The sequence below is a fragment of the Sciurus carolinensis genome, chromosome 11 (genome assembly GCF_902686445.1).
Source record: "Sciurus carolinensis chromosome 11, mSciCar1.2, whole genome shotgun sequence".
Taxonomy (NCBI): Eukaryota; Metazoa; Chordata; class Mammalia; order Rodentia; family Sciuridae; genus Sciurus; species Sciurus carolinensis.
In genome coordinates, this window is record NC_062223.1 from 111,373,024 (window position 1) to 111,396,708 (window position 23,685).

Below are 23,685 nucleotides of genomic sequence, written 5' to 3' on the forward strand. Positions count from 1 at the left end.
CTCATCCAATCTTTTTTCACCTGGCTCTTACTAGGCCTTTACAATTCTACTCAGTTGTCTTTTCTTTTCTTTTCCTCCTCCCTCCCTCCCCTCCCTCCCTCCTTCCTTCCTTCCTTCCTTCCTTCCTTCCTTCCTTCCTTCCTTCCTTCCTTCTTTCTCTCTCTCTCTCTCTCTCTTTCCTCTTTCTTTCTTTCTTTCTTTCTTTCTTTCTTTCTTTCTTTCTTTCTTTCTTTCTTTTCTTTCTTTTCTTTCTTTCGGAAACCTCCCCTGTGAGCCCTTAAACTCAGTAAATGCCTCTCCTCTGAGCATACCTCTTAGTTCTTCCATGTTACATCAAAATTGTTTTTGTGTCTACCCTCCTCCCAATAATCCTCTGAGGTAGGTGCTGTTATTTAGCACTATTTAACAGATGAGAAACTCAGGCAGAGAGACAGGCAGGTTAAGGAACTTCCTCAAAAGTCACCAGCTATTAAGTGATGGAGTCACTTACTAAATTGGATTTTAGAGCTCCCATTCTAAACTGAAAACACTGAAGGACAGGGACTGTGCCTTATTTATGCTTGTATCCCAAGCATCTAACAGAATTCTCAGCACATGAATATAATAAACATCCAACTAAACAGCATTTGTTGAATTCTGCTTAAAAATCTTAGGAATTCAAATATTACTAAGATACGATCCTTACCTTCAAAGAAGTTTTTGATCTAGTGGAGTTGGGAAGATGGCAAAATATTCCAATAATAGAAAGGGATGAACCAAGGGGGAAGTAACTGAGATTGACAGCTTATACATTGAATCATTGGTATTAGAATGTCAAGGACATTCTTTCAAAATTTTATCCCAGAATCTTTCAGGAACTCATGGATCTATGAAAAAAAGTCAAATTAACTTCTACAAGAAATTGTAGTAACAAGCTCTAGAATACTGGACCAGATTTTACACTGTTTACCAGTTTCCTAATCCACACTCATGAACTTACCATGAGACATATACATGTACTAGGAGTGATAATATAAAGACTAATAACTATAATAAAGATGTATAAAGTATGCTGGTGGAATTTAAAGATCATTCATGAAACTAAAGAATAAGTATTATGATAGACGGCAGAATAAAAAAACTAAAATGGTTTTATTATTTGAAAAATAAGCAAAATCAACAAGATGAGATTTTAACTATCAGAATATCAATTTAAAGTTTTTTAAAAATCGATTGCCTAAACTTAGTGAGACCTGTCTCAAAATAGGAGAGAAAAAGGGCTAGAAATGTAGCTCAGTGATAGAGTACCCCTGGCTTCAATTACCAGTAAAACACACACACACACACACACACACACACACACACACACTGCCTAGGACAATTATAAGAGTGACTTAGTGTAATAATAATCATTATTTAAAAGTCAAATAAAAAATAAACTGATTAAAACATAGGCAAAGGACTTGAATAAACATTTCTCCAAAGACAATATGCAAATGGATATCAGATATATGAAAAGATGGTCAACTCCACTAATCACCAGGGAAATGCAAATCAAAACCAAAATGAAATATCACCTTATACCTTATAGCTTAAGTGGCTATTATCAAATTAAAAAAAAAAGATAGGGTTGGCAATGATGCAGAGAATTTGAAACCTGGATGTGGAGAATTTGGTACACTCATGGTGGGAATGTAAATCAGTACAGCTGTTAGGGAAAACAGTATTGAAGTTTCCAAAAAACTTAAAAATAAAACTATCACATGACTCATCAATCCCACTTCCATGTGCAGTTTTTTGGCATAAAAATCAGTTGTACCTCAATAAAGGTGTTAAAAAATCAAATAAAAGCACCAAAGAAAGTTTTCCTCAAAGAACCTCAATCCTCTAGTTTATTTCCATAGTAGTATAGTGGCACCCACATTTTCATTAACTTGACCAATTGATGGCTGTTTCACAAATACCCATATTTTATATGAATAAAGGCATAAGCCAATGATTTGGATTTTCTCATTTACTTTCAGCCTTTGTTAATATAAAAACTGAAGTGTTCCTTTTAGCTTTGTAACTTATTTTTTATAAGCAAAGACATCTCTAAGGATTTTACCAATTTTTGATTTAAAATAAATTTAAATCCAGGCCTAAGCTTACAAGTGAATTAACTTACCTTCGGTACTACAATGATAAAACAGTAAAAATACAGATGTTGTTCATAATCAAGGAAACAAATGATACACATATCTTGTTTTTCAAGTTCACAGGCTATTGGCTTCAGCAAAATATCTATACACAGCACTGTGAGCCATAAAATTCTCTTTCCTCAAATTTTTGTAGCATTTTTTTTCATTACCTTGTTGCTAACTTCTCACCTCATTCCATGTGTTTGTAATTCTACTTTACACAAGTGTGTTATAGAATTAATTCTTATCTCAGTTTCTCGCCATCTTTCTTAATTCTTTCTCTGTGTACACCCTTTTGCTTTTTGAAGTGCTAACCTTTTTTATTCAACTCAATGACAAATATAGTGAACTCACAGCATCAGCTGGGAATGTTGCATTTTAAAGGTCAAGTAAATAGAAATCTGTGGATTAGAGAGATCTACCTCACTTATACTAAAATCAGAGATAAAAAATATTCTCTTTCTTTTCTATATCCCTCATCTATTATCCTTTTTTCTTAGGAGCTACAGTGGTGGTGGTGGTGGTAGTGTGTATGTGGAGAGAGAAAGAAAAAGAGGGAGAGAGAGAGAGAGAGAGAGAGAGAGAGAGAGAGAGGCGCGCGGGCCGGGGTGGGGGGAAGGGAAGAAGAAAGCAGGAGTTGCATAAAATTAAAAATTGCAAAAATGTTTATAGCTATTATTTAATGGGAAGCAAAGGCACCTAAGAGACATACAAGGTCGAAATAGGAGAGGGAGGAGTAGGTCTTTTAAAGGATCAAGGAAACAAAACTGAATCAGAATCTGAAGTTGCAGTACTCTAATCTACCTATAGTTCCCTCAGGGGTACATTTACAACCTAGTAGTTATTTTCAGTGATACACCCATTACATTTCTACATGGTCAAAGTTATTTTTGGAAGAGTCCCTCCTTTCTCTCCCCTATCTCTGGCCTCTCTTTCTCCAACCTGAAGATACACAGCACACTCAACTGAACTCTGGTTTTTCAAAAATGTTTTAGTACTCCTTACCATCCCTTTCTTCTTTCTGGTCTCGAATTAATTCTTATTCCCAGATTGTGCAAGTAGGTAGTTGACCTGGTTATCCAATTAAAATAATCAGATAAAAATGAGTCCATTTCTGTTCAAAAGGTGTACTTTAAAGAGGAGGCTGTTAATTCTCGTAAGTCTGTGTGCATTTTCTGGTTCTCGTATAAGTGACTTTTCATCAATTCCCAGAAAAACCCACCCCCAGAACATGTAAAATACAATCATTGAAGTGGAAAATGTATATGGAAAATATTTTTGAAATGAGGTACATATGAAGGCTCCCACTCTAGTTAGAGGAACCCTCATTTACTACTCTCATCAATCCAGGAATCCAATCAGCCTTTTCCCACTTCTCCCCTCACTTTCACAAATAACATACCTCAGAGTAGAATAAGGTATTATCGGGGAGAGTGAAGAGCAGAAGCACAGTGAGAAGTGGTGGGCCCACAAGCCAGTCAATCTTGCACTAACAAAAGAAAGGAAAGAAGAAAGAATGAAGGAAGATACATAACACATATACACCGATTTTCACTAAAAATTAAAACTACAGAAAAGTTGTAAGAACAATACAGTGAACTACCCATACAACCTTTAGTAAGATTCATCAAATCAACATTTCAAATTTCTTATCTATCTTTGCTAAACCATTTGAGAGTAAGTTGCACATATCACAAACTTTTATCCCTAAATAACTTTAGATTGTATTTATTAATAAAGGTATGCTTTTTCATAACAGTACAATTATGAAATTCAAAAAGCTTAAAATTGAAACAATACTTTTGTCTAATACTCAATTCACATTCAAATTTCAACAATCATCCTTTGTAACATGTTTTTCTAGGATCACATGTTGCCGTAACTGGCATGTCTCTTTAATCCCTTAAATCTAGAACTGTTTCTCAGTCCTTTGTCTTTCATGACACTAACGTTGTTTAAGAGTACAGATCAGTTATTGGGTAGAATGTTTCTCAACGTAATTTTTCTGATTGTTGCTTTGCGATAGATTCAGAATACACATTTTGTTTCCAGGGATATCACATACAAAACGTGTCTTCAGTGCCTCACATCAGGAAGCACATCACGTTATTTTATTCATTACTGGTGACATCAACTTTCATCACTTCATTAGGGCGGTAGCTGTCAGCTCTCTCCACTGTAAAGGTGCCTTTGTTAACCCTTTGTAATAAATAAGCAATCCAAAGATGCTTTGAGATTGTGTACATATCCTTTTCCCGAGATTGTTTCACCCAATGATTTTAACATCATTTATTTAACAGATTTGTCTGAATCAATTATTATCATAATAGTTGCAAAATGGTGATTTTGTAGTTTCATTTTTTTCTACATGTATTTGTTTGGCATCTCACTGTCAACTGTAATTTCTCCCCCTTTATATTTATTTAAAAGTCAAAGTGAAAATATGGTTCTTTTTATAAATCCAATGTGTTATAATCCATTTCTATCATTATTCTTCCTTGATACTTAAATTGCCTCTGATTTGGTAAGTAAGGGTACCTTCAAGTTGTCTCCTTTTGTCTTTTGACATATCCTTGACACATACAAGAAATCTTGCTTTCTGGTACAAAATCTTTTAAGAGCACTTTATACTTTCCCTGTCTCTGCCTTTAAATGAGCCACAGACTGACAAGGAGCCTGGCTCCTTTTTGTGGAGAATGGTATTCACAAACCAATATCTGAAGGCACATAATATATTTCGAAATATTAAAATTTTGCTGTTCCTGTTTTACCATATGAAAGACTGGTGTGATAATACATAATCCTAATTCTAGCATTACCTGTGTGACCTTGGCAGCTTCCTTCATCATACCAAGCGGAATTGAATTAGAAAAATATTTCTTAACCTTTTCAGGGTCACAACAGTTTGGGAATCCGATAAAAGCTATGATCCCCTCTCCTCAGAGACATTCACAAATAAGCAAAACTTTGTCTACATTTCAGAGGGTTCCAGCTTCGAAGCCCATTGGAGCTTCCAAATGCCTGGGTTAAGTATGTCTAGGATGTCTTCAACGCTGACATTCTGTGAGTCTATCTGCTGTCAGAATGAGTTCTCAGAGACATCAAAATGTGGAAGCACTTATATAGCAACGAGATGAGAAAAGGACACAAAGAAAGAAGCCTGTGAGCAACGCGTTACTCAGCCACCGTTCCTTGCAGATGCCAAATTTAGGGCTCACTCTACTCAAAGGTGAGAGATTTTGGCGGGAAGGTCCGCAGGTGGGCGGAGAGCACCGGGACACAGAAGGAGCCCAGAAGCTAAAGGCAGGTCGATGCACCCCTCAGCACGGCCCACCAGGGCTCGCTCTTGCCCTTCGGCTGGAAGGCCGGGGAACCGGGCGGGCCGGGCGGCGACCCCGCCCCTGGCAGCGGCGAGGCGGAGGGAGAGAAGAGGACGAGGGAGCCCGGAAGGAACGCGCCGGCCAGGCCCGCGCCCCTCCCGGCGCGCAGTCCCTCCCTTTCTCCCTCCCGCCGCCGACGTCGGCGGTGCTCCGGTCGCCATGGTGACCAATCGAGGCCCGGTCCCGCCCCCGCCCCCTGCCCCGGCCCCCTGACGTCGGCGCACGTCAGCGGCGGCGCGCGCCTGGCTGGGCCCTGCGGAGCGGGAGGGAAGGAGCTAAGGAGCGAGCGTAGCGGCCGTCGCCCGAGCCGAGCCGCGCAGCCGGTCCGCCCGCCCGCTCGCGCTCCAGTCGCCGTGTCTAGCAGCGGGGCCCAGCATGGTCATGGCGGATGGCCCGAGGCACTTGCAGCGCGGGCCGGTCCGGGTGGGGTTCTACGACATCGAGGGCACGCTGGGCAAGGGCAACTTCGCCGTGGTGAAGCTGGGGCGGCACCGGATCACCAAGACGGAGGTGCGGCCCGGGGCTCGGCGGGAGCGTCCGAAGCGAGGGTTCGGGAGAGGAGCTGTTTACGGAAAGGGCTGGCTGCGGTGGTGCGACCGGGAACACCCGAGAGGCCGCGCCACTAGCTTAGGCGAGCGGGCCTGGGACCGAGAGGACCCAGAGGTGCAGGGGGTCGGTGAGCAGCGAAGGGATCCGGGCCCGGTCACCCAGACCCGAGTGCCGTCCGACTGGAACCCCGTCCCCCCGAGCTTTGCCTTCCCCTACACCACCCCCAGTGGCCCACGGAATTTCGCCCAGAGCCTCCCACCCGGGCCGTGACCTGATCTGTGGCCTCGGCTCCGGAGCCCAAGTTCCGCGTCTTCCCCGCTTTCGACTGGGGGTGGGGTGGGAGGGGAAGTCTCGGAGCTCCCGGGCTGCGCGGTGAGAGATGTCGCCAGCCGGAGGAGGGGACCGCCTGCGCTCGGGCTCAGTGCACGGGGATCGCGCGGCCCCCGACCCTGGTATTCCTCCCTGCCCAGCTAGGAAGGGACCTCCGAGTCCGGGAATGCCCGGGCGGCCACTGTCCTCCTTTCCCTCCTTTTGCCTTGCAAGGTCTCTGATTTGGTGTCTGGCTAGCTTGATCTCTTGCCTGAGGCATTTCCATCTAATACTTCAGACAAAAGAACTGGTTAAAATGGTCATCTTGGTATTTGCACAGTTGGTGGGTTGGTTTTACTTGTCCAGGGTTGTCCCTTTACCAGGTGTGCATTCTGGCTGTGAAAACGCATTCCGTAAACCACATCAGAATGCCTCTCTACTCATAAAGCCTTCAACCGCTTCCTGACGGCGAATCCAGCATCCCCCCCCCCAACCATTGCACATTCTAATGCACCGCACATATTTTCTCATAAGTCTCTGTTCTTACCTAACCCGCCTCCCTTCCTTCCACTGCTTTAAGCTGCTCTCCTCGGGGTCTCTATTTTAAGATGTGCAAATTAAATACTTTGGCGGTGGTGGGGGGGGAACGATAGAAACAAAACCATTCTTTAAAATAAAGCCTAGTGATTTTGACATACTCTATTCTGATTTCTTGCATTTGTTACTGGAGTTTCACCCCTTTTCAGTTTTCCCCCTAGTTTTCATCTTGTTCCATTTTTTTTTTTCCTTATTAGTACTAATGTACTAGACTTTGAGGACTTTGAATTTAGAATAAAGTAGAGCTTTTTTTTCCCTTCAGAATGACTTATGTAAGGCGAAGGGCATTTGAAAAGTTGAATGATTTTCATAGCAGTTGTACTTAGCTTAATGGCCATTTCAAAAAAAGAAGGGGAATGTATCATGTCATCCTTACTTTTTGCCTTCCCCTACTGATCCTATAGCAGCCCAAATCTGCGTTATTTGGGGCATCAGGACCAAGGTTACAAATTTTTCTCTCACAAATTTGGCGGTGTTGCCAGTGTTAGCAATTTAGATTGAGATGTAATGATAATATGACTATAATGACATTACTAAATCTTCACATAGTGTAACTCGATCCTAGCTTTTTTTTTTTTTTTTTTTGATGAAGAAAGTGGTTCATTCTGCTAAAGAGCCATGGCCAAATGTCATGCCGTTTTCCTTTAAGTTACATAAAAAGGAAAACATTTAAAATTTGTATTTTAATGAATCCTTGTTTAATGATTACCTAAAAAATCAAATTGCACATTAGAGATTCTGCAAAACTTTTGAGCTATATTGCTATGTGACTGAGTATTGAACCCATGGTTTATAATATTTTTTCAATAGCTCTTAGCGGTAGTATTAGTGAAATTTAATTATGTTATTTGTCAGGTCAGATTTAGTTAATATAGCATCTGTTTAAGAGCTGCTTTAGTGGAGGTGATGGTAACTGATACTTTCTTTCTCTTGAGGTTGACAATTCCAGTGGTGTCCCTTTCAAGTTGGTACAGCTTAATGAGCTAGGGGGCACTATGGAGTAATATCATCCTTTGGCTATCAGATAGTGTGAGATCAAATGCATTTGTAATTGAAGTCACCAGTCAAATCATGAGAGAGCGCTCAGATCCTAAATTGTGTATATAGTGCATGTGTGCAAAGTGATTTATGTTAAAAGTTAAATTGCTGGTTTACAGATCCCACCTCCCTTGTGCTTTTTTTTTTTTTAATAATTACCATAAAAACGAAAGAGCGTGAGCATCACCATGTGTGAGTATGAGCTTTTGTGGTAATTCGGTGTGATTAAAGATATTAAAGTAAAGAGGGATGAGGAAAATGGCCTGACAATTACTGAACAAAAGTTTTTGCAGGTCTTAAAATTTGTAAAGTTCCTCTGTGAACTTTCATAGGTAATTTGCATTAAAATTGTTTGGCAAGAACACAGATACAATTGTTTCTTAAAGTATACTATTTGTTGTGAATGTGGTTTGTTTGTTTATTTATTTATTTATATGTGGTGCTGAGGATTTGAACCCAGGGCCTCACACATGCCAGGCAAGCGCTCTACCACTGAGCCACAACCCCAACCTCTGAGGTTTTTTTAAATCAGTAATTAATACCACCATTGGATAAATATTTGCATCTTCGATAAATACAGCAACCTTAAAATTACAAATAAGGAGCCAGGCCCAGTGACAAACCTGTAGTCCCAGCAGCTTGGGAGGCTGAGACAGGAGGATCTTGAGTTCAAAGCCAGCCTCAGCAAAAGCGAGGTACCAAGCAATTGAGTAAGACCCTGTCTCTAAGTAAAATACAAAATACAGCTGGGGATGTAGCTCAGTAGTTGAGTGCCCAAGTTCAATCCCAGATACCAAAAACAAACAAACAAACAAACAATAACAAAAAAATCACTACATGTAAGGACCGGGGAAGTAGTTTGGTAGTGAAGTGTTTGCTTAGTAAGTCCAAGGCCCTGGGTTCTGTACTTAGCACCACAAAAACAAACACCACCAACAAAAAAAAGAAAACCTTTAATATTTCACTTTAGATTCTCATTACTGAATATATTTTAATAATTGCAGTGAGAACAATTAATATGAAATAAAATAATATTGAAATACTATGCTAATTATAAAAGTTTATGTACTGTGCTTTAATGTCAATGTAAATATATGTGTTTGAAAACTCAGAGATCTTTTTTTCCCAACTTTGATCATGGAGCAAATTTTAGGGCTTAGTTTAAACATCCATGTGATGAACAATTTAATTATTTTTAATTGTCTCTATCTCTTGTTCTGTATCACTCAAAAGTAATAAATTTTCTCCAGAGCTTGGGAGATCCAAGTCTGTTTCCCTTTCAGGGAAAAAAAAATTAATAGGAAAAAAGAGATCTTCATTTTGATCTAATCTATCAAACTGCTTAACATTGTTTAAGAAATATAATTATACCATCTCAAGCGGTATATGTATGTTAGATCTCTATAAATTTTGCATACAAAAGGGAAGGCAGATGGTGGTAGAATCTAACTTCCTAATATAATACTTCATAAAAAGCTTTGTAGTACTGGTTTGTGGCTTATGAATTAGAGAAGCTAATTTTATAAAATTAGTGTAATGGGAAAAGGATAATAGCATTTAGGCTATTAAACTATTTTAGGAAATAGCAGTTGCTAGTTTTCTAGTCTATGAGTGTCCTTGAGTAATGTTTTATTTTATGAATAAAATACTAGAAAATAACTTTTTCCTTCTAACTGTGTAGTTTTTTTGTTTCTTGAGTAAAATTGCAGCAGAGCCCCTTGTGCCCTTAACATTTTGGTTTTCCAGTGATTAAAAAATGTTTTACTACAGAAAATGTTAAGAATAAAGAAGCTATAGTACCAAAAAAGTATAATTTCCTCCACCAATGGGAACAAACCATTCTTAACATTACGTCACATTTCCCTCTAGTCTTATTTTAATGCGTATTTCATAGAGGAAAGTTCATGATACACATATGTAAATTACATTGTTTTTTCCACTTAACACTAATGCTGAAGCATTTTGCTTATTGTATACAACTTTATAACAACATTAATAATAGTCGCATAGTGTTCTACCTTGTGGATGAACCCATTTTTTCCATTTTTTTATTGGTGTATTATAGTTGTACATGCTGATGAGAGTTGTTACTTGTTCACGCATACACAGGATGAGCCCCATATTACTTACAGTTTCCATTATTGTTGAATATTACTATTTTCAGTTTTCACTTATAGCAAGTAATTGGCAAGGAACATTTTTGTGTCTGCATTTGCGATTTTTTTTTTTTTTTTAGGGAGAAGGAATTGCTGGTAAATTCCTAGAAGGGAAATTCCCAAGTGAGAAGGTATTATTTTTTCATTAAAGAGCTGCATATTTTTATTACCAAATCTGTTATGTTTACTATTGAGAAATTTAGAAGTGTAGATAAATGAAAATAGTTACATATAATATCACTACCCAGGGATAACTATCGTTAGTTATTTTCAGCTTCTTTTTATGACAGATAACTGAATTTTCCTCAACACCATGCCTCTTGCGTTCTTACATAAACAGCATGTAGATGTGTGGTCTATGGAATCTTAATAGATTTTTCACAGAGGTTCTAAAAATTACCTTATTAAAATGGCATGTAGGTGTTAGGCTACTTAAGAGAACCTGGAATGCAGAACTAAAATTAAGAACTTTCTGAAAACTGCTTTTGTTCACTGAAAAGCTTTCTATGTGCATTTTGGGACTTTCATATTTAGGCATAATTCTTAAACTACTACCTTAAAATGTAGGAGTTTTTAAAGCTTTCCAAATAGTTAAAGTTCAAAATTGCCTTTTAGAGCAAGGACAGAAACAAAGAGAAGGGCATTTTACACCATGATTATAATGTTTCTTGAAAAGAACTTATGTTTTAATGTGTTTGGATTTTGTATTTTGCTTTCAAATTTTAAGACTCATCTCAGTAATCTTGGTATCAATCTCACACTGCAAAATATTCCAAATTTCAAGAAACAGCTGTACTGTGTGTAGTAGAAGTACTTGTTAACCACTAATATTTGCATCTAGGCCTATGTGTGATCTTAATTGTGTTCAAACAGAAATTGTATTTGTCAGAGAATATATACGTGCTTTACTAGAACCATTTTCTCATTTCTAGGCATCACAGACAAATAACAATCGGTAAATTATCCTATGAAATATTGTTCAAAATTATCTGTTCTTTTTTGGGAAGGAGAAAAATTTGCAAAATAAGAGTTGTGTAAATTTTTATGTTCTGTAGAAATTTTTAACTTTAACAGAGTTTAATGTGTTCTGGTTTTATATCCTCTGGGAAATTCTCAGTGTCAGACAATTAAGAAAACATTTATTTGGAAACAACTGAAACTGGCTTCTCTTCTTGGATTCAAATGATGACATTTGATTTATGGCCCACTGCTGGTTACAGATCATTTCCTCGGTGTCAAGTGGATTTCAGAATTTCTTATGATATCTTTCTTTCCTTTTTAGTATAACTCCTTCTTCTTCCATTTATTTATTTATTTATTTATTTATTTATTTATTTATTTATTTCCAGGGATTGAACCCAGGGACTCTTGACTCTTGAGCTACATCCTCAGGCCTTTTTAATTTTTATTTTGAGATGGTCTCACCAGGTTGCCCAGGCTGACCTCAAATATGAGATCCTCCTGCCTCAGCCTACCAGATTGCTGAGATTATAGGCATGTGCCCAGCACAATTTGTATTTTTTTACTTTATATATTATTAACATTTCCCCAAGTTTGGAAAAAAAAAAGAAACTCTCTTGTGTAAAGCATGGTTAAGCTGGGCACTGTGGCACATACCTGTAATCCCAGCAATTTAGGAGGCTGAGGCAGTAGGTTCACAAGGTAAAGACCAGCCTCAGCAACTTATTGAAGCCCTAAGTAACTTAGCAAGACTCTGTCTCAAAACATTTTTAAAAAGGAGTGGGGATGTAACTCAGTGGTTAAATGTCCCTAGTACCAAAAAAATAAAATAAAGCATGGTTAAATAATATTCTTGAATATAATCCTCGTTGTTTTTATTTAATCAGTTTCCCATTAGTAAACATTTAGTTTATTTTTCTTTCTTGCTGTCTCTCTAAAATAATCTTTCAGAGGGTATTCTTCTGCATACACTTTTGTGTAAGTACCTGATTATTTCCTCAGAGTAATTCCATAGCAGTGGAATTCTTGGGTCAAGGAGTCTGTATATTACCTATCTTATGGCATCACATGCCAGATTACCCTCCAGAAAAGGAGTACCCATTAATTTTCAAAAGGAAGCACACATATTTTTCAGAAATACTAGTTTTTAAATCTTTGACAGCTTGGTAGAGAGAAGTAATATTCTTTGTGAATTTTATTTTTTAACTGACCCAATTGTTTCTGTTTTGTTAATTAAATTTGTATTTATTTGATTACTTTGATTAAAGCATTATGGCAAGTTGTATTGTCTTATAAATTGTGTTTTTGGCCCATTTTTTTAAATTGTACCGTCTTTTGGTTGATCTGTTTAAATTTTTTTTTTTTTTTTTTTGGGTGCTGGGGGTCGAACCCAGGGCGTTGTGCTTGCAAGGCAAGCACTCTACCAACTGAGCTATCTCCCCAGCCCCTGTTTAAATATTTTTAAGTTAGGAAATTAATTTTAGTTACTTCTTTGATAGTCTTAATTTTTTAAAATTCTCAGTTCAGTTTTTGTGGTTATGAAAGCATATATATATATATATATATTTTTTTTTTTTTTTTTTTTTTTGGGTGCTGGGGATCAAACCCAGGGCCTTGTTCTTACAAGGCAAGCACTCTACCGACTGAGCTATCTCCCCAGCCCCCTTTATCTTTTTTGTAGTCTCTTTTCCTTACCTACTGTTTTAAAAAGTTAAATATTAATGAGAATTTATTTTATTGTCTAAATGTTTGTATTTTAACATCAAATTACATGGGGGGAAAGTTTAGTTTATATATTATGAAATAATAACTAGAGAATTTTGTGGGGTTTTTTTGTGTTTTTACTGCTTTCAGAAATCCTTTTGTTATAGACCACTCAATCACACTGACTTTGCAGTCATCTGATAGGCTGATGTCTTGTATTTTCACTGGTGATTTGATGAACAGACACTCGTTCGTTCACTTAGCGATGGAGCTGTATCCTAATAAATCCATTATAAATTGAATTTAAATGCATTACTACAGCTAACCTACCAAACATCAGTGCTTAGCAACACACTGTACTATAGAGTACCGGTTATTTATCCTTGTGATAGCATCGCTGACTGGGAGTTGCACATAACTGCTGCTGCCCAGCATCAAGAGAATCTTGCTAGATATTGTTAGCCGAGGAAAGGATAAAACATTTGAAGTACAGTTGCTACTAAATGCATGTAATTTTTGCACCATCTAAAATTGAAAAAAAAAAAAAAAGTCAAAACATTGTAAGTTAGACACCATCTATGTAAGCTTGAAAAGTGAATTATTTTTAACTTCAAAAATCTAATTGTATGGTAAGGATGATGGTACGTGGTACTTCAGAAGGATAAATTACAATTTGAAAAATGAAAGTCCTTTTATTCATCAATTTGACAGTTTTCATTTCTGTTCTTACACTTAATTTCTTGTGCTTGCAAATTTGTATTTTATATAGTTACTTGTGGATTTTTAAATTTAACATTCTTGGAAACATTTCCCTGTATGTGGACTTTTTAGTATGTAAGTCTATAAAACAATATAGCCATATTCTCAGAAATTTAGAAAATAAGAAAATGAAAATGATTACAGTGTTTCACAGATGAAAACTTAAACGTATATTCTAAATGACATTTCATTTTTTCTGTTTTTTTCTGATTAAAAAAGTAATACATGCTCATTGAAAACAATTTGCACAAAAAATTTAGGCAGAAAAAAATTTGGTCGTATTTGTTTCTAATTTTTCCAAGTCTTTTTCTTTTTTTAAAGCATTTTTTTAAATGTTGATGGACCTTTATTTCATTCATTTATTTATAGGTGGTGCTGAGAATCAAACCCAGTACCTCACACATGCTAGGGAAGCACTCTACCACTGAGCCACAACCCTAGCTAGTCTTTTTCTACCCACACTTTGTGTTGAGACTTCACTAATCTCCTGATTTCCTATTTAATATTTTAGTTTAAGCATTTATCCATGTTACTACTAAAAGGAAACATTTTATTATAGTCATAATATAAATGTAACCATAATTCATGTAATTATTTTCTGGTTATTGTTTCTATTTTTAAAGGATAAGTAATACTATGTTGGATATATTTGCACAAAAGTCTTTATCATCTTTGTAGATTATTTCCTTCAAATAATTCCTCAGAAACAGAATCCTTGGGTTTAATTGAATGGATGATTTTTAAGATTCTTAAGAAAGACCACCAAATTGCTTTCCAGAAAAAATTATAGCCTATTTTATTTTCCTACCAGCAACCTATAAAAAATGATGATCTCATTAAACCTTAGTTCATAAGGGTGTTTGTTTTTTAATCTTTGTAAATATACTACTCTTTTTAATTCACATTTTCCTAAGGATTTCTGAGGTTGAATATTCGATGTTACAACTTTATGTGGAATTTGGTATGATAGTAATTGTTCTAGTTTATATCCCAAGTTAGAGAGGAAACCTATTGCCATAAAAATCTATATATTTATTCTTTTTAAGATAATGCATGTATAACTAAGAGTTAATTGAATAGTTTAGGTGAACAACAACAAAAGAAACCCTTCAACTATGGAATATTTTGCTTGGCCTTCTTGACTTGCTTATAACCATGCAGGTTTTGTCCTTGGTACTACGTTCAGAACTAAAGAGAGTGAATTCCCAGAATTCTAAGTTTATACTTAGCTTTAAAATAAACTATTGGAACACAACTTTTTTGTAAGTTGGGAACTTTCAGTACACCATTGGGGAAATCCCAAGATACATTTTATTTTCGTTGATAAAATTTGTTCATTTTGTTGTCACAGACCTATTACATTCCTTGAGGATAAGAACCACATCTCATTCATTTTTATATCACAGGCATCATTCCTAGCATAAAATAATTGTTTGGTAAATGTGACTTGTAGACTCTCTGAAGTAGTAAAAAAGACTGAACTTGGAGTTAGAAGGTTTGGAGGGGCTTTACTAAAGCTTTAGGAACTTGGAAGATTATATGATTCTTTTTCCCCACTTTTGGTGCTGGGAATTGAACTTGATTTTGTGAATGCTAATATGTGACACCTTTTGAATCTTGGTTTTGTAAATTCAGGGATATACTACTACTTCCATTTACTTCACAGAGTTAAATGAGATAGAAGACCCTAAAGTGTCTTGTAAAATTAAAAAGTGCTATCTAATTGTGAAAGTCACCATCATTATTATATTTTGGGGAAGTTCTTGGTAAAGAGCTCTGTCAAGTACGGCAGACTCCTAGCTATGCACCAAAAAATCCACTGTTTCTTCTTTCTGGGCTTACAACTAGACTTTCTCTTCCTCTCTTGTAGTTTGGAGTGGTCATGTGACTTGAGTTCTGACTTTTGGGATGAGCAGAAATAGTGTGCACCACTTCTGAACCTCATTCATAAAAACCTATGAGAGTCCCTTCTGAGCTCTTTTCCTCTTTATGGCTATAGTAGAAACAGCCTTCAAAGTATCATTAGAAAAACACCTTAAATATAGAAATGCCACTTTGAATGTCATGTCTGCTAACTAACTTTACCCATCCAATTCTTCTACATGAACAAGAAATAAACTTCTATTGTACTTGAATCATTATACATTCTGGGTCTTTTTGTTAAAGCAGGTAGACTACCCCTATTACAAGAGCATGCTAATACTTGCTCACCTTTTTCTTTAAAGAAGCAGCATCCTCTGATAGCAGGCAGCCTTACAAAAAGAGGTAACATTGTAAAGATATAATTACATAGATTTGTGGATATGTATATTCTGTGACCCAAGATGAAATTGAAGACAGAATTATCATATGAGAATTTTGTGTTGAGAAGTTTAAAATGAGGCTTATAATTTTTATTAAAGTTTAATTGGATAATTTATATTTTGTTTTTTAATTTTATTTATTTTTTTTAACTTTTTTATTGTTGAGGGCAAGGTTCCAAAGAATATAAAAAGAGGAAATATCTGTGTAATACCTTGCTTTCATTTGTATTTAAAAACTTTAACTATTATACTCAAGATGTATACAGTATTTTCTAATGATATTAATCATGTAATTTGTAAAAAATAATAATAATAATTCCTTCTCTGCAACTCTATTAAGTTATTGTGACCCATTTCTTAATAAAAACTTTTTGTTGAGGAGTGGGTGCTGGTATCTAGACTCACTCCAGAAATTGTAGGACAAGACATTTTCTTCAAAATATGCACATCTGTGAAATTTCATGTACCTTTCTAAGGAATACTTAGAAACACAGTACTTAGTGCACACTTAGCCAACATGTGGCAACTTTTACCCAAAGTTAGTCAAAGTAACTGATAATACTGGATTTTGTCATACTCTTAATTTTGGAGAAAGAATTTCTTTAAATGTCTTCATGTTTGAGGTGGACCAGTAGTATCTTTAATAGCAAATACAATTTTAATCAGACTACTTGTCTGGCAATTACAGTTTAATACAAGTATTTTGATTACAATAATAAAACATTACCAAACAAAAAGAAAATAGCTTTCACAGAACTCACATACTTTACTGCCTAGAAAACCCTTTTCTTCTGAGGCAATAATTTAATTTTACACATTATGTTTAGTAATCTGATTTCCCCTGAGAAGCTTGGTTGGTTTTGTGGGTTACAATTACTTCAAATCAGAAAGAAGCTATGCATAACAAGTTAGAAATACAGGAGGGAAGAAATAAACCTTATTGTAGGCTTTGGGGTTAACAGCAAAGAACAGCCCAGATATAAGAAAAGCAGAGAAAAATTATGAACAGGCTATGCCTAGTCCTATTCTCTTGCATAACTTTTTAAAAGTGTAGAACTATTAGAGGCCATACATAAGTGATATTAAAATTTACTTTGAAGCATCGTAAGGTTAATTATGTTGAGAATACTTTTTTATAGAATGTGAAATACATTTTAGAGTTTCTTCAAAACTGACTAGAATTAAGTTGAGGCATCAGTTATCTGAAAATTATTTTTAAATCAGATTGCCTTATTTTCAACCAAATATCTACTCATTTTTTAAAACTTGGTTCTTTTTAGTTGCATGAAAAAAGTTGTGTGATTGTTGATTTCTGACTGCCCAGTTATTTCTCCTTAAAATTAATTCCTTCAAATTCTTAACCTTGGAGTTGTTTGAGTTCCTATTTCGTTTTGACAGAATGAGGCCATATTTTCTGAAATCAAATTCCTTTTAGAAATTTAAAATGTAGTGTTTGCTCACGTTTGAGGTTTTTGCATTTTTATTTTTAAAATGAAATTTAATCCAGTTGATATTTTTTTCATGTAGATGAATTTCAATTCTTTATATACAACTCCCCCCACAGAAAGATATGTCTGTGTTATTTAGAACCTATTACCTGCTGTTCTAGAAAAATAGTATTTCAGTTCAATTGAAACTGACTTCTAATCTACTTTTTGTTTGGCAGATCATTACTTTGTAGGTACTTGACAGTGAGATAATTGATTGAAACTGATAAGACTTTATTCAGTTTATAGATGAAGTAAAAAAGCATTATAGTTGTATTAAAATAAAACATGTTTTATTAAAGCAACTTTGCAGAGTTAGTCTTCATTGCACACTAAATACACTGCCAAACAAAATCTACTGCAGTGCCTTACACGTGGTAAGAGTTTAAAAAATATTTGTTGAATAAATGAATTAATGCATTGAATTTAAACTAGCTATCATTGTCATAGTAACTAACAGGCAAAGTCTCAGATGTCATTTATTAGATGGATTCTGAACTGGAAAATGTTAACTGTTATATACTGATTGTATTTATTTCTGGGACACAGGTGGCAATAAAGATAATAGATAAGTCTCAGCTGGATGCAGTGAACCTTGAGAAAATCTACCGAGAAGTACAAATAATGAAAATGTTAGACCACCCTCACATCATCAAACTTTATCAGGTATGGTTAGCCTTGTATTTCTTCAGGCTTGCCACTTTCAGGTCTCTGTTTTGCATCATGATTTTTCCTTTTATGTTAGTTTTTTTAATCTATAAAAGAAGGATGAACATATACTTTTATTAAGCCAAACACATCTATTTTTCTGTATTATGTTTAAATAAAAATCTGAAAATCAGAAGCTAATTAAGTAATTTTAAATTGTCTCTCAATTGCTAGTTATTTATTTTGCAACTGTGCATTTATGATGCCCTGCCTAAGCCTTCTGGGTTTTGGTGGTGGTACCAGAAATGAAGATATGGCACTTGTGCTTATTTAAAAAGCATACTCCTTATGTTTTATGAAATGCAATATTACTTAGTGGCATACTTTGTAATACCTATAGCAAATCTTTTTTAAATTTTTTTATTCGTTCTTCTTATATTCTACTGTATACATGACAGTGGAATTTGACACATTATACATTACCTCCCATTCTTATGGTTGTACACAATGTGGAGTTACACTGGTTGTGTGTTCATATATGAACATTGGGAAGTTATGTCCAGTTCATTCTACTGTCTTTCCTTTTCCACTCCCCACTGCCTTCCCTTCATTCCCCTTTATCTAGTCCAGGGAACTTCTATTTTTCCCTCCCTAGACCTAAATTGTAGGTTAGCACCAAATCTTTTTTTGAGGGGGCTCATTTTACAGATAAAGTAAATAAACCATTTTTTATGTTTCTATTCACTAGTTATATGACATTTTTAATCAGAGCACTTCTAAACTGAAAGGTCCCAGTATGCTAAACTATGACTTTCATCTTCAAAGTATGATGTTTACACCCATGGCATTCTGGACTTGGCCTATACTGGCCTGTGATACTGATTGTTAAATTTTTAGAAGTGTGCTGACTAACATCACATTAATATATACCTCAGAAATTGGCTTACAAATCATAGCCCTTACTTTTCTCAGAGACCCAATTCAGTATCACGCCACTATACTCTCAAATAGGTTAGAAAAAGTATCCTTGGAAGTATAAGAAAAAAATCTTCAGAACTTCTGTTAGGTTTATTGTGTCTTCCTATGTGCATTTTATAGTGTACTTGGTATATTTATACAATGGGACGTGTATATAATTTGTGTATCTCTATGTACATAAGTACATATCTATGTGTGTATCCATGTAAATGTACACCTACGTATATATTTGACTAACATTTTTTTATTTTTGGGTGGTGCCGGAAATTGAACCCAGGGCCTTGTGCATGTAAAGCAAGCACTTTGCCAACTGAGTTATAACTCCCCAGCTCCCTTGACTAACATTTATGATAGAAATTTACAATAAAAAACATTGGAGACCAAGAATGAAAAGCTAATGTGTGCCACTCAAACCAATTCCTAAAATTCTAAAACTATAGAGGCCTCTTAGGTCAAATTTTTATCAGTGTATTTCTTTTTTTAAACTTTTTTTTAAAATTCCTGAAGAAAATACTTCTAAGAGACTAATCATATTCTAGTAATTATCTTATAAACCATAAGCTAAACTGAAGATAAAACTACCATGATTCACACAATAATTCTGTCTTTTTTTGTATTAAATAATTGATTAAAGTTGAGTTACTATTTGATTTGCTTAGGCCCAAATTGTAAGTAGCTCTTAGTTTTTTGTGTTGATGGAGAATAGTCCTAAATCTACATTTTAGAACAAAATTAGTTTTTAGCCTTTCAGTAGATAACAAGAGTGTTACAGAGAAGCAAATCTAAAAATCACACATCTTGAATCTAAAATTTAGTTTCCTTTCTAAATAGACACGTATTCAGTATAGTTTGAAAAGTCAAATTGGTGACAACATACTTTCTGAACCTTGAAAAATTAAATAAAAATATATAGCAATAGAGCTGTGAAGAAGCATTCAAACAATGTTTTACAATTGCAGTACTTTGTAACAATATTAAAGTACAGGAGTAAGAATACTATGTTGTACCAGATTAGCTAGGCTACAGGCAAGATAGATGAATTTCTTCCATTTTCTTTTTCTTTTTTTTTTTTTTTTGCGGTGCTGGGTATTTTTCTTTTCTTAATCAAGGGTACCATGAAAACTCAGGGCTCAAAAACTCTGTGAAGTGGTGGTGAAGTTGATCTTCAAAACTTCCATTACCCATGTTAGTACTTCTCAAGCTTTCAGGTCCATACAAATCACTTGGCAATTTTCTTAAATTCTAATTCAGTAGGTCCAAGATGAAGCCCTAGATTCCTCATTTCTAACAGGCACCAGAACAATGTTACTCCTACTGGTCCATGGACACATTTAGAAAAATGATCTGGATTTTTCATTAAAATGTTAGCATGCAGATAGTGTCTTATACACTTCTCTGAATTGTTCATAACTGATTTTTTTTTATTAATACTTTCAGTTTAGGTAACCATGTAGAATGTTGTGGTAAGTTGCAGTCCTTTCTGTGAGACTAATATGAAATTATGTATCAATAGGTAATGGAGACCAAGAGTATGTTGTACCTTGTGACAGAATATGCCAAAAATGGAGAAATTTTTGGTAAGTTTTTTTCTTTAATTTTTTTAATGTCACTAATCTACTGGGATGGGTTATTTCCTGTTCATTTTTCTGCTTATTTAAGAGTTGGTAATATGGAAAGCACTGCTTATTAATTCTGTTATAAGTATTAAAAGATGATAATCAGAAATAGGGAGAAACTTTCAGTCATGTTGCAAGGGAGGTTTTCTTTACTTTTATATTCTTTTTTACTTTTCTTTCCAGGGGAAAGATCAGACAGTGAATGCTTAGGTATGGGAATATGCTATGGTTTAGGTATTGAGGATATAATGGTGATATAATCCCTGTCATTGTGTCACTATAGCTATAAGTCCTTAGGGATTTGTTCCTTTATTTGTTCTTCTAATAAGAAAAGTATTCAATTAGCTGGTCTTTATGATCCATTCTAACCCTTAAAAATTAAAAGTATTCTATTAGTTCTAACTTTTATCTAAAATATCTATTTGTTTTTACTTCATGTAGCCACAGTATTCTGGTGCCTAAATAATTAATTCCAAAACTTGTTTTTTAAACAGCTTTATTGTGGGATAATTCACAGACAATAAATTGTACATAGTTAAATTAATATGTACAATTTGAAAAGTTTTGATATTCATACACATGTCTGTGAAACCATCACCACAATAAAGATATCCATCATTTTCAAGTTTTTTTGTACTCTCAGGCAACCACTTTCTGTTTCTGTTCTATAGATTTGTTTGTAGTTTCTGGAATTTTATATAAATGTAATCATACCATATGTACTCTTTTAGTCTATCTTCTTTTCCTTGGTATAATTGTTTTGCAGTTCATCCATTTTGTTGTGTATATCAACATATAATTTATTTTTCTTGCAAGTAGTCATCTATTATATTAATACACCCCAATTTGCTTATCCATCCATCTGTTGACAGACATTTGGGTTGGTTTCAGTTTTGGGCTCTTATGCCTAAGTTCCTATGAGCATTCATATACAAGTCTTTGATTTACACAGTCCACCTTCAAGAAATATTTACCACATCAAATATAGTATAAGAACCTTAAAATGTATACTTCTATTTTGCCCCACCTGGCCTTTATGTTCTTTTTAGATATTCATGACAGTAGAGAGTGTATTTTGACATATACATATACGGAATGTAATTTATTCTAATTAGGATCTTTGTGATTGTACATGATGAGGAGTTTCACTGTGGTTTATTCATACATGAGAATAGGAAAGTTGTGTCCAATTCATTCTGCTGTTTTTCCTATTCCCATTCCTCTTCACTTCCCTTTATTCCCCTTTGTCAACTCCAATGAACTTCTATCCCCACCCCCATGTATTAGAATCTACATATCAGAGAATACATTTGGGCCATAGGTTTTTTTGGGATTGGCACCTTTATGTTCTTGTTATAATATTTTACTTATGCCTATTTTATACCACACAATATAGTTTTGTTATTTTTCTTTTAGCAGGTATCTTTTATAAAAATTTCAATGTTTTTATAAACCCTTACACGCTTACTGAAGTTGTTACCATTGCCACATTTTGCATGCCACATTCCTCTATGTACATGCATAATTTGATCCTCCTTTGTGTAGATTCATATTTTCATATAGGGTTATTTTCCTTTTGCCTGAAGATTTACTTTAGTATTTCCTATAGTATAGGTGATGAAATCTTTTCAGCTTTTGATCAGTAAAATAGTCTTTATTTTGTCTGGGTTTTTTGGTTGGCATTGAATACAGGGCTTCATAAACAGGCTAACCAAGTGTTCTGTGATGAGCTATGCTCTGGCCCTGTCTTTGTTTATGAAAGATTTCCACTAGATATAGAATTCTAGATTGCAGTTTTGGTTTTCTTTTGTCTTTTCTTTTTTTAGTACTTTAAAGATTATGTTTGTCTTTTCATTAGCATTGTTATGAGTAAATAATAAATCTGCTATTTTTTAAATTCCTATCAATGTAGTATGGCTTTTTTTTCCTCTGTCTGATTTTAAAATTTCTTATTTATCACTGGTTATCACTAATAATTTGATTATGATTTACCTTTGTTTGGTTTTCATCATGATTTTTTTTTTCTTGGTGTTCACAGATCTTCTTAGACCTGTAAATGTAGTATTTTCATCCAATTTAGGCATTTAGCATTTTTAACTGTTGTTTTCTTAACTAATTTTTCTGTCCCACTTCTTTCTCCTCTCCTTCAGAGATTCTAGTCAAACATGTATGAAATTGACTCACAGCTCACTTGATACTCTTTTCCATTTAAAAGAAATTTCTTTTTTGCTCTTTCATTTTCTGTAGCTGCTATTTCCTACATCTTCAAATTCACTAATCTTCTGCAGTGTCTAATCTGCCATTTTTTCCATCCAGTATATTTTTCATCTAAGACATGGTACAAGTTTAGAAGGAACTTGACTAGAAACTTTTTTACAACTTCCATGTCTTTACTTAGTTTTTTGAACATCTGGAGTACAGTTAATAACTTTCAAAGTCCCTGTGTGCTAATTCCAGCATCACTTGTCAGTTCTCAGGACTGGTGGAGTGTTTCTCCTCAGATAGATTCAAATTTTCCTGCTTCTTTACATGCAAGAATAAAGGGATGGGGAATGGGGGAGTTGGTTGCAATATTAAATGGAGTGATCAAGGCAAACCTCACTGACATTTGAACAAAGATTCAAAAGCATAGTCCTGTAACTATGGGGAGAGGGGGATTATCCAGAGGTAGAGAAGAGTAAACTCAAAGGCCCTGAGGCAGCAGTGTGCTTAGTGTGTTCAAGGGATGGCAGGGATGCTAGTAGGGCTAGAGAGAAGCAAGCAAGAGGAAAGAGCAAGAGTGAGCAAGATTAGCAGAAAATGGTGTCAGAAAGTAGATCTGAGTTAGGAGTGGGGCAGATTTGGACCTTTGTAAGCCATTTTAAGGACTCTTGACTTTTACCTTGAATAAAATTAGGGAACCATTCTCAACATGATTTCAGCAGAGAAGTGAACTGCATATAATTTAGCATTTTAGGTGCATCACTGTGACACACACTGTTTGTTGAGAATAGACTGTAGTGGGAAGGGATAGAAACAGAAAGATCAGATCGGAGGCTGTTG

General features: G+C 35.3%; 1 protein-coding gene across 2 annotated transcripts in view; it reads left to right on the forward strand.

The window, feature by feature from the left end:
- The first annotated feature begins 5,790 nt into the window (after positions 1 to 5,790).
- Positions 5,791 to 23,685, forward strand: part of Sik2 (salt inducible kinase 2) — a 116,368-nt gene continuing 98,473 nt past the window's right edge. For both annotated transcript variants that reach the window (XM_047516200.1, XM_047516201.1), the window contains exons 1-3: positions 5,791 to 6,049; positions 17,951 to 18,067; positions 20,541 to 20,604. In XM_047516200.1, the coding sequence (XP_047372156.1) occupies positions 5,915 to 6,049; positions 17,951 to 18,067; positions 20,541 to 20,604 (316 nt within the window). In that variant the 5' untranslated portion in view covers positions 5,791 to 5,914. The remainder of the gene's footprint in view (positions 6,050 to 17,950; positions 18,068 to 20,540; positions 20,605 to 23,685) is intronic.